The 11661-nt window shown below is 33.4% G+C and overlaps 1 protein-coding gene across 3 annotated transcripts; it reads left to right on the top strand.

Moving 5' to 3' along the window:
- Window positions 1-4756: 4756 nt before the first annotated feature.
- LOC114386995 (YTH domain-containing protein ECT2-like) lies at window positions 4757-9711 on the top strand. Of its 3 annotated transcripts, none has more exons than XM_028347085.1 (9): window positions 4757-5306; window positions 5472-5539; window positions 5793-5958; window positions 6061-6137; window positions 6769-7209; window positions 7315-7815; window positions 7923-8135; window positions 8237-8383; window positions 9105-9290. In XM_028347085.1, exons 1-9 carry the CDS (start codon window positions 5285-5287, stop codon window positions 9195-9197), a joined length of 1728 nt encoding a protein of 575 aa, XP_028202886.1. In that variant the 5' UTR covers window positions 4757-5284; the 3' UTR covers window positions 9198-9290. The 3 variants fall into 3 exon arrangements, with proteins under 3 accessions (XP_028202886.1, XP_028202885.1, XP_028202888.1); XM_028347084.1 differs by having other exon boundaries at window positions 4758-5306; window positions 8237-8389; window positions 9105-9711; XM_028347087.1 differs by lacking the exons at window positions 4757-5306; window positions 5472-5539 and having other exon boundaries at window positions 5817-5958; window positions 6050-6137; window positions 8237-8389; window positions 9105-9711.
- The last annotated feature ends 1950 nt before the right edge of the window (window positions 9712-11661 follow it).

Here is an 11661-nt window from a genome sequence, read left to right as displayed (position 1 = left end):
GGTTGTATGGAGCTTGGGGATAAGCTTTTGTATAAGAGTCAGGAGTGAAAATAAAAAATACTTGTATCTTTTGTTGAAAGGTAGTGTAAACTTGGTGGGTAAACCAATAACTGGACCTAGTATTAGTGGTAGAGACAATCTAGTATAAAACTCTTTGTGCACTTGCCTTTTCTTCTTATTTTTTTTTATATTGATTGTGGGTTTATATTTTATCTCTTGTGAAATCATGTTTTAAATCTGTTAAGTATCATTTGTCTCATCAATTTTAAGTAAACCTTGTTTTTGGGTTGTTAACTTAGATGGTAGTTTAGTTGTTTCGAAAAAGTTTGCAAAAAATTTTAAATCACAATTCGACCTCCCCCTTCTTGTGATTTCTTCTCTTTAAAGTGTAGTATCACCTGATAGTGACTAGAGGAAAAGATCATGATGGCAAACCATAATAATTAGTTCATTCCTAAGAGAGCTTCCCTTACAAGGCATCCAACCTTCACAAGAAATGATTATCTATACTGGAAGGATCATATGGAGATGTACATCAAATCCACATAATACTGGTTGTTAAGTCAAAATACATTTGAGTCTTAAGACAAATTAGGACTCCTAAATTATTTTGATGTAGCATTCTAATGCATCCTCATGATGCTTTATTTTTGTCTTCCCTTATTCTATATGATTCAATCTTGCAACTCTTGATGTATCATTCTCGTGCATCCCAATGATCGGCTTTAATCATGACAATATCTCTTGATGTCGACGAGAATTTCTTGGTAAGGTGCGGTGTTGACACAATGGCTCCAATGCTATTCAACATGGGTTTCCCAAGCATAAGGTTGTAGGAGGTGTCCATGTCAACCAACACGTATGGGACCACCAATGATTGGGAGAGCTTCCCCTAGCCAAAAGTGGTTAGCAAGTCCACTTTGCCTCTTACGTGTGCACATGTTCTCCTACAAAACCTATCATCGGTTTCTAGTGAGGTTGAATAAGATTGTGAAGGACATCTAACCTTTCAAAAATGGACCAATACAAAATGTTGGCTTCTCTTCCCTAACCGATGAGTGTCTTTCGAACTACCCAACCTACTATAACTATTGTAACCACCATAAGGTCATCCTGTGTAGGATCATTTCTGACGAAGTCGACATTAGTGAACATGATGGCTGGTAGTGATCGGGGTGATGTCTTCTTAATTTGCATTGAGTTGATTCTTTTGAGAGCTCGCAAATGGCATTTTTTTGCTGCGTTTGTACATCCTTCACCAACGAAACTGCCTACGATGGTGTTGATGACTCCTCGAACTTCCCCATAAAGGTTTCTTGTTGTTGTTGCTCACTCTCCTCAACCTGTTGTTGGTTGTAATTGCCATGTCCTTTGATGTAGCCACCCCTGTAACCACCTAAGCAACCACCTCTGCCTCCATGATATTCGCCATGATTAAAATTGTTCCCTCGGATGAAGTCATTTAAACAACCCTTTTGAACTAACTCTTCTATCTTGTCCTTCAGGACTATACATTCTTCTGTAGAATGGCCATATTTTCGATGGTATCTGTATTACTTGATACGGTCTGCTTGACTGTGGGAGCCCACCGGTGTGGGGAGTGCAAGTATCTTTGCATTGAAAGTTTCCTCTAGTATGTGTGCTTGGCTCTTTGTAAAGGGGGTATATTTTGCAAACTTCGATTGTCTTGGTTATCTCTTAAAGTCTTATTCTTTCATGAGCTTTAGCTTTTCTTTGTTGGAGTCAAGCTTCTTTTGGTATCCTCTTTTGACCTTGTTGCGATACTCAAACAATTCTTTCATTTGGATAAACCCAATTGCCCGGCGTCTCAGCTCGTCCATATTTGCTAGTCGTTTCTTACATGACTATCCGCAAATGCTCCAGGCTTTAGTGCTGCTATTATGGCATGAAGTGCTACCCTAAGTTTGAGGTCTCGGATCTAAACTGCAATTTCTGAAAATCTTCCCATGAAGTCCTGCAGTGATTCGTTGTTGGCTTGCCACAATTTATTTGTGCTACCGACATCATATGATGGGGTCGACATGTGGTAAACTGAGCGCCGAAGCGTTCGGCCAATGTGTTGAACGTGTTGATCGTTAGAGGATGGAGTTGGTGCCACCACGTCAGAGCAGGACCCTTCAGAGAGCTAAGGAAGACTCTACATAAAATAATGTCATTGCAAGTGAATAGGTTTAATTGTGTGATATATGCTTTTAAGTGTTCATCAGGATCAATGGTTTCGTCGTATTAATCAATTTTTAGAGGCTTCCACCCTAAGGGTAAGTGAGTGTCGAGGATAACATCAACAAAAGGATGTCGTCAACGTAACTCGATGGGTTGACTGTGGGACCTTCGGTGTGATCGCTCCATGGTGTTCGTTTGACAGTTGATGTCATGTGACCAATGTTCCACTTTTTTTGTAACGGGGTTGGTGGGGATTGAACATTGTAACTAAGCTTGGATGAGGTCGTTCTCTTCACATAAGGCTCATAAATCCACCTCCTGCTTCTACTTTAGAGCGACCATTTCTTCTTTTGGAGTGCTTCTAATTGCTCCTTAAAACCTTGTATTGTAGAGCTTTCTTCCATGACATTCAACCATAATGTCAAATTCCTGGTCGCTACAATATATCTTTCTACTGAAGGAAATTTCACCTTGGTCCCATGGTGGGCACCAAATGTTCCTATTGCTCTTGAAGTGACTTGACCTACTTGATCTTCCTCTTCTTCTTTCGAGCTCTTTCTCTAATGGTGGGGGGAGTACCTAAAAAAGGACTTCGATGCTTAAGTCAATCTATGTTTTTTAGTGAATATAGTGAGTATGAAATGTTACTTATCTACTTCTGCTACTCCATCTTTATTAACAGACAAGGACTTTTACCAAATCAATAACTATTTTTGTGATTCGCTAAAACCCCAATTGGATAATGGTGGTCAATTAATGGATGTGGTAGTGGAGGTTGTGGCTGACCTATAACGACCTATATTGTGATTCGCATGGTACACTAGTATTATGGTTAACCCTTTAGTTTTATTTCCTCGTTATTGCCGGATGATGTACCAAGCTTAATGCTTAACTCTTAATGTTGTTTGGACATTTTCCTTTTATTTCCATAAAAATGGTAGTAATAATTTTCTTTATAATTGTAAGAAGGGTCTTGTTAACCATTGCCCTTAGGATATTGACTAATGAACTAAAAGAAAAAAATATTTATTGTAAAAATTATAGGAAAGCTTAAAAATGATCATAGACAACATAATTTTTCGCCTCCCAATAAAAACATTTTCACTTTAAGTTTCTTATTCAAAGCCTTAAGGGCATTGATTAACATTTGTCTTATAAGAAACATGATCACTTTTACACGTATTAATGACTAGCTTCCTTCTATACTCTTAATTTATTGTGAAGTCTATTGATTAGATGTCACTCATTTCCCATGAAAGTGAGTGTATTTAATGAGCTATTAATAATATAACTCATTCTCATTGGTTGAAAAAATATTTTTTGAATTATGAGTTGTGTCGTCATATCTTACCACCACTTAAATAAATTAATCTTAAGGTTATCTTTGAATAAAATTTGAATTTATGTTAGTACTACTATTAATTACTCCATTCGTCTCATTATAATTATTTTTTAAGAGAAAAAATGTCATTTTTATTTTTTAATGTAACATTAATTATGTAACAACAAAATATATAAATAAATTAATGACGGCATAAGATTAATTTTATAAAATTATTACTTCCCTTCATCTATTTATTGCTTTTTCTTAGTTTGTGTAAAACATGACAACAATTATTTAATCTTATGCTTGTTTCTTATATATAGCACAAATATTAAATTTTATTGATTATTTTTCTTTTTTGTATTCAAATAAAAAATTACTATATAAATAAATGAATTTTGAAGCAATTGAATACCCTTAATTGAATATATAAAATATGTTTTGACCACTATTTTTAGAGTTATCATTAATCATTAATGAGAGAAATAATATATATTTTTAAAATTATATTTTTTTACATATTTTCAATTTATATTTGTGGGTCTCATTAATGATTGTTGTAAAAATGTTGTTTAAAAACATATTTTATTATATTCTATTAAATGCATTCAATTACTTTTTAAAAAAATGCATTCAATAACTTCAAAATGCATGAACCACATAATTTTTTATTTAAATGTAACATAATTTTTACTTTTATTTCTTAAAACTAATATATCCTTTAGTCAACCATTAGCATTTATAGTATACTATATAGATATTCATTTAATATATTAAATAATTATACGTATTAAGTAAGTTATAAAGGTCAATAAAGTTTACGGCAGTACAATTTCCATTATTTACTTTATAATTTTAAACATTCAATCAATACCATTCAACATTGAATTTGCAATTTAAATAAAATATTAAAGCATTTCCTTTTGAAGTCAAATTGTCCAAAAACACATAAAAACATATTACTAACAATTTCAACTATACAATTTGATTAATAATTTTTTTCTACATTTTGAATTCACGCGGGTAGTCTCAGAAGAGGAAAAAGTAAAAAAAAAAAAAAAAAAGTTCTCTGAAAACTGTAAACACTCTATTAACACGCATTTTTTTTTTTTCAAAATTTCCATTTGCATTTTCATATTATTACATTGATAAAAGTACAAGATGATGACGTGGAGCTGTGTGGACCGTCCCTTTTCTCTATTTTATGAGATGCCATTTTCTTCTTTGGCTCCTCTTTCTCTCTCTCTCTTAACTCTCTCTCTTCTGTGTTCTGTTGTTTCTGAGGACTCTCTCTCTTCCATTCATTCAATAATTCATTCAGTATCCCTTTAAATAGGGTCTCTATTCAAAACCATATCTTCAAGTCCAACGAAAAAAAGATTATCTTTTTTAAGGATATATCCACACCGTGCTTCTCGACCTTCTCTCTCTTTTTCTTACCAAAAAAAAAAAAACAATAGTTCCTCTTTTTTTGTGATTTTTTGTTTTTGCACACCCCTCCTGAAATCTAGAGACAAGCCGCAAAATTAATCCATACCCAGAATTTCTCTCTCTGAAATATCTTGTGGGGTTTATCTGTTTTTTGTTCACCTTCATAGTTGAGAAGATACATAAAGTTGATTTTTTTTAATATAATAGTAATATAAAGCTGTGTTTGTTGGGTGTTTTGGAGGATCTGCTTTGCTTTGCTGTGTTCAGTGGATTGTGTTAAAGGGGTTTTGAGAATTCTTGTTGAAGTTGAAAAAGCTGAGAGTTTTTGGTTGAAGTTCTGCTCCCATGGCTGCTCAATTGCAAAAATGTAATTCCTCTTCGTTTTTACTTGGTTCTATTGATTTGTGCGTGTTATTCATGGTTTGAATTTGTTTCTTTTCTTTTTCTTTTTGGTTACCTTTTGTAAAGTAGGATGAAAAGAATGGAAAAATGAGAGATTTTTACTTGGTTGAATTTTTCTGCTTTTTAACAGCTGCAGATGAAATGAGGAAGAAGGTTCACGGTGATTCTTCAACGGGTGAACTTAATAATTCCAATTCGGTAATAAATGAAAATTCCCATTTCATTCCTCTCTCTCTCTCTCTCAATCTTTTATGTTGTTGCATGAGATATGTAAAGTATCACTTTAGCTTTGTATTTGATAGCTTTGGATTGAGAATTTTCTTCTTATTTAATTTTCCTTTTTTTTTTTCTGTGCTTTGATTTGAAATGAACTGTTTCATTGGTTGTATATGAGACATAGAGAATTTCATGTTTTCTCAGTGTGCATCTGGGATGTGGTTTGTTTGTTCAGGTTCCTTCCAAGGGTGCAAGTTCCCCTTCTGATTCAAGATCATGTGTATCATCTATAGGGGATGCTTCTGGCAGTGTTAAGGAAGTTGATGTGGATCATGAGTACTTGTCCACAGATCAGGGTGTTCCTTATCCTGCTGGTGGCTATTATGGTTACTACTATCCAGGTTAGTTGCTGCTGGTCATAGACCTTCCCTCGAATGGTTCTCTGTTCGTTTCAATTGGTTGTAGTATTTATGGTTTCACTTCTTACGGTAGAATGATCACAGGTTATGGTGGTTTCTATGGAGAGTCAGACAACCAAGCGTACTATGTTGGTGCCGATGCCGTGGATCTTCAGTACCCTGTAAGTCTCTTGAGCTGAATTGTGGTTTGGTCATTCTGTTGATGCTATTGTTGGGTCTTTTTCTATGTGGACTTTGGTTGGCTTGTTTCAAATCTGGTCAATTTAGGCCATGCATGTGTACATATACTTGAATTTGATACTATGATAATTATGCCTTCAAATACTTATTTTCATTTATCACCATTTCCACTTAAGATTTTGAGAAATAAGCAGTCTTTCCAAGAAGCATATTATTGTAAGAAAGGGTGGAATGGAAAATAATAAAATGTATCTGTATTAGCAACTTGATTTTTTAATTTTTTTTATTTTTCTGGGGTTCCATTTGGGATTCAAACTTGAACCAGTGTACATGTTGCGGTTTGATATGTTTTCTGCTTGAATGTAATCACCAGTTAAACAATTTCACATATAAAAAATCAAATGATTATTATTTTAAACTAATCCATACATGACATCTTTTTCTAAACTAAGCCAGTAACCGTGGTTTCCTGAATCAGTTGAATTTTACTATGTACTCTCTTTGCATTCTTAGCTTTAAGTCAAGCAAGCATATAATTGGCCTTTTTAACATTCTTTGATATATAATACATGTCTCAATATGTATATTTGTTCTTTCTGTTGCTTCATTTAGGTCATGCAAGCAGATAATGGATCTTATGTCTATCTCGTGCCAGGATTTCAGACTGGCTACCCTTCATACTTTCCTTTAAGTCCTGCTGGTGTTGAAGGACAGTATGTTGGCCATAATGTCTACCCTCCTGGCTCCATCTTTCAACAACCGATTGGATCGCCTGGTTATTATCCTGCTTCTCTATCATATGGAGAGTTACAACCATCAACATACTCATGGTATTCACCTCTAATGACACAAGATGGGTTACAAGGACATGGTTATAATGAACTGGCTGGTAAACCAAATGGTAGATCCAATTTGTCTTCCCAGAATCATACAGGTGGTGTTGTGTCAAAGTCTGTACCCCCACCTAACTCGGCAGAAGGGAAGGGTTTGACACCATTATTAGAGGTCTCGTCAACTCATGTTAAGCGTAACCAGCCAAAACAAACAAACAAGGTACCCTTACTTATCCACATTCTTCTTCCTTGGGTTTTGTCTATCATCAATTCATCATCTTTAGATTATATTATTCTAACTAATGAGCTTGTAATGGTTTTTCAGGCACCAGTTTCGGTCCTCCATTCACCTGTTGTGAAGTTTCCTACATACAATCAAGGAAAGAGTGAATTCCTCTATCCAAACAACTTGCTTAATGTGAAAGCAAACACAAAGGGTTGGGTTAGTACTGAAAAGTTGAAACAGAGAAACAAGGTCAACGATTCACTCAATGAGCAGAATCAAGGTCCTAGAACAGCTAATGCAAAAGGTGCATTAATGTCTGGAGGTAATTCTGTGAGAGGCTCAGCCCTAGTTGGGAGTGGAAATGTTACCAACAAAATCAGGGCAGATCAGTACAACCTTCCTGATTTTCCAACCAAATATGATCATGCACTTTTCTTTGTCATCAAATCATACAGTGAAGATGATATCCATAAGAGCATCAAGTACAACGTGTGGGCAAGTACTCCTAATGGGAATAAGAGGCTGGATGGTGCATTTCAGGATGCACAGAAGAGAATGGAAGAAAAAGGGTGCAAATGCCCTGTGTTCCTTTTCTTTTCGGTATGCTGTTTGGTTCCGTTGCAAAAACTTAAGATCCCCTGCATCCTTGTTTTATTTGCTTATGTATTTTTCAGATTGATAACTGTGTTTCTCGTAATTCATGTTAGGTCAATGCTAGCGGTCAATTTTGTGGAGTGGCTGAGATGACCGGACGTGTTGATTTCAATAAAAGTATGGATTTCTGGCAACAAGATAAATGGAATGGATATTTCCCTGTCAAATGGCACATTATAAAGGATGTTCCAAATCCTCAACTACGGCATATAATACTCGAGAATAATGATCACAAGCCTGTTACAAGCAGTAGAGACACACAAGAGGTTTGCATTTTCTAGTAAAAACAGAAATCTACTGAGAAAGTCTTAGTTGTTTCTTCTGTATGCTTTACTAATGTCTATGTCTTCTATGTTTCTTTTTTCAGGTGAGTTTTCCCCAAGGTGTTGAAATGCTCAACATTTTTAAGAATTATGTGGCTAGAACTTCCATATTGGATGACTTTGAATTTTACGAAAGCCGCCAGAAGGTCATGCAGGAGAAGAAAACAAGGCAATCTATGCCCCATATCAATGTACAGGTTTGCTTTACACTGCTACCTTACTCCCAAGATTTTACTATAAACACATTGATTCCCACTTTTCCTTTTTGATATAATTGACAATGGGAACTCTTGATGTGCGCATGTGATTGTTGGACAACATTGGCATACTTGTTCTTGGAGCTGGAATTCTTTTGCTATATCTGATCAATGCTAGTTGATAAAAGAAAATTCTAAAGCTTTAGAGAATAATTTGGTGTAGGGAAATTTCATAAACTAAGAGCTCTTTATTTGGAGCTTTGCAATTTATTCTCAGTTCTTTATTTAACTTTTGTGGGCAATCATATTCCTTTGAGATGCTTTGCCCTCCCTGCTCATTGTTTCATACTTAATTTCATGAATAAATAATGTATGCACTTACACTCTCATTCAATCATAAACTGACATGTATGATAAGTTTGTTGATTTTTGTAATAAATACAATATCTTGTAAGTTATTCCTATGATGATTTTTTATTGTTTGGCAATATAATTTTATTACACTGACTGAGAGTGTATGTTTATTGAAACTCTTATTTTATTTGGTAGTGTATAGATAAGTTTGTTGATTTTTATAATGACTTTCTTGTGAAAGTAAAACTTTTATGGTGACTATCTTGAAAGTCAATCCTAACCATGTTTTCTGATTAGTTGACGATAGTAAAACTTTTATGCTGACAGTAAGTGTCTATTAAACTCTTATTTTATTTTGCAGCAAATAGAGGAATTAACCATACTTGGGTCATTAGACCTATCATCCGTGAAGAACATGGAGGATCCTAAGGTGGTTAAGAAAGTGAATGACTGAGTAACATGTAGGGCTGATGCTATTCCTGGGGACCCACCATGTCAGCATGCTGGTCCGCGGTAAGTCATGTGGGCCACAAAGTAAGAAAAAAAAGCTAATGAATTCAAACTTGAAGTTCTAAACCAAAAAATTCTTGCTGATGATGATGCTTTAGAAAGGGAGAAAAAGAAGAAAAAAATAATAATTTTTATCTGGGCAAGTGGGTGACTGCATTCCTAATTGTACAAAACTACAAAGGAAGAAAGTCTTTGGAAAGTGGATGGACCCGGTGATATAGCTGTTACAGGGTGCTATGAAAAGCATGTGTCATTTACTCTTTTTAAAAAAATAATTTTTGTTTGCACATAATAAGCTCAGTTTGGTTCCTTCTTTGTTCTTGGTATTTTCACTTTTTTTTCTTTCTTGTAGTTGTATTTACCGATTTTAACAACATAACAAATGGCACGATTTGGACAACTCACCAATAATAATATGTTGAGAATGATGGGTTCCATGTGGAAAATTATTGGTGTTGCGAACTCTGACCATGCATTATTTCAATTTGAATTATATAGTATTACATTACCTGCCATTGGAATCCGTGCATGATTGTGTTGTGATGAAATTGAGTGTTCATCAGTCTTTGGACAATTAAGAATTCAAAAAACAAAAACTTATACATGAAAGATTCAACTTTAAACATCAACTTGTTGAGCAGTGTGAACTTGTTATATTTTGATATTATTTCAGATTTTTACAGATAAAAAAATACTCTAAAAGATATGAATTTAATTATATATTGATGGTATAAATGGTTTTTTATTTTTAATAATTGGTTGTTATATATAATAAAATTGATCACTTTTGTTATAATTTCTTTCAATATTATATTTAAGATGAGTTTTAATTGATTGGCAAATGCATCTCATGGGCTAATGAGTTATTTCACCCAACTTTAAAATGGCGTTTTCTTTGCTATCGAATTGCACTTGTCTGAATAAAAAACAAAGGAAAATGCTTAACTTTATGAAGAAAGACCACACGAAAACTCACGAATGTTTTTCATAGGTTACTTATTTAATATTAATCTTATTTTGATTTCCGTTAAATGCAAGTAATTACTTGCTTGCTCACCTTTAAAAGCATGGGAAATGCTCACCATTCATTTTGCTGGTATCTGTGAGTGTCTCATACGAATTTTTTTCACAAAGTTCTAATGAATTGAACTAATAGACCACTTATGTTATAAAATAATTAATGTCGTTATATATCAGTAAAATTTTTAATGTATATTTAATATACATGTAGATTTACATAATAAAATTTATGAAAATTAATTTTGATTTAATAATTAATTTGTTTACATATATGAATTGTAAGTTTATTACAGATTGGCATACATGTCGATCTATAATTGGCTTACGGATTGTGAATCTGTAAATTAATTACAGATGAACAATATGGGAATTACATATGTTATGTTGGGTGTACCAGTAAAACGAATGGTGTGCATAGCAATTCCCTAAAAGCTTTACTTGTGTATTATCGTGCACTTCTTGCACAAAAGCCTGCGAACTAAATAGCAGCCCTAAAAAACAAATAGCACTTGTAACGTATGGAAAAATTGGTGCAAATAGTAAAGTTCAATCCTCACTACGATTTGGTGCAATTGCACATGATATAAAAACAGTTTATTATGTAAAATTGTTCTGTCATATTTTTTTATGGTATGATTAGTGAACAGATTTTCAATGTTGTCATTATGTTATTATTTGATAATAAAAATTAAAATAAAATTAAAATCTTTAAAAAATTAAAATCAAAATAATTGTTTTAAATGACCATAATAGAAACCCTGTATTTCATATACGTCAAAAGGTTATTTAAGCCATGATTAAATTCCAACAGAGGCCCCCATATTATAAAAGTTGTTCTTAAAACTTCCTAGTCCTCCATCAATATAAAATAATTTTTATTTATTCACTAAATAAGTAAAATGACTTAGTGGCTTTGGGGCTGTTGAGTAAGAAGCAGGTAAAGGTTCTTATTTCACCTTTAATATTCTTTTAATATTTATTATTTTTCAGTATTTTATTTCCTACTTTTAAAGTTTTACATATTTTAGCTTTTACTTTCAAAATTCGTTTTACTTATGATTGCACATGAACACCCCAATATCACTCAACAATTTATGTCAATGCCACATCAATATTAGAGTCCAACATCAACGTCACCAGGCCATTAGTCAACTAATGGTAACAGACTATTGGACAACTTGCGTGAAAAATTGAAAACTATGGTAATAAAATAAGTGAAAAATGTGACAAAATTCCAGAAATGGTATTAATTAAATGGTAATCTATGCAATTAAATCTACATTTCTTGTATTAATTGAATAGATGAATAGATATAATTTTAACAAATCTAAAATAGATATATCATTTTTTTTATTCAATCGAATTCTCTTATATGATCAATCATTTAA

The sequence above is a fragment of the Glycine soja genome, chromosome 15 (assembly GCF_004193775.1).
Source record: "Glycine soja cultivar W05 chromosome 15, ASM419377v2, whole genome shotgun sequence".
NCBI lineage: Eukaryota > Viridiplantae > Streptophyta > Magnoliopsida > Fabales > Fabaceae > Glycine > Glycine soja.
This window is presented reverse-complemented; position numbering and strand designations above follow the sequence as displayed.

Coding starts and splice junctions, on each gene's coding strand:
- LOC114386995 (XM_028347084.1), top strand. CDS start 5,285: ATGGCTGCTCAATTGCAAAAAT. Junction 5,959..6,060: donor TTATGGTTACTACTATCCAG/GTTAGTTGCTGC, acceptor GAATGATCACAG/GTTATGGTGGTTTCTATGGA. Junction 8,136..8,236: donor GCAGTAGAGACACACAAGAG/GTTTGCATTTTC, acceptor TTCTTTTTTCAG/GTGAGTTTTCCCCAAGGTGT.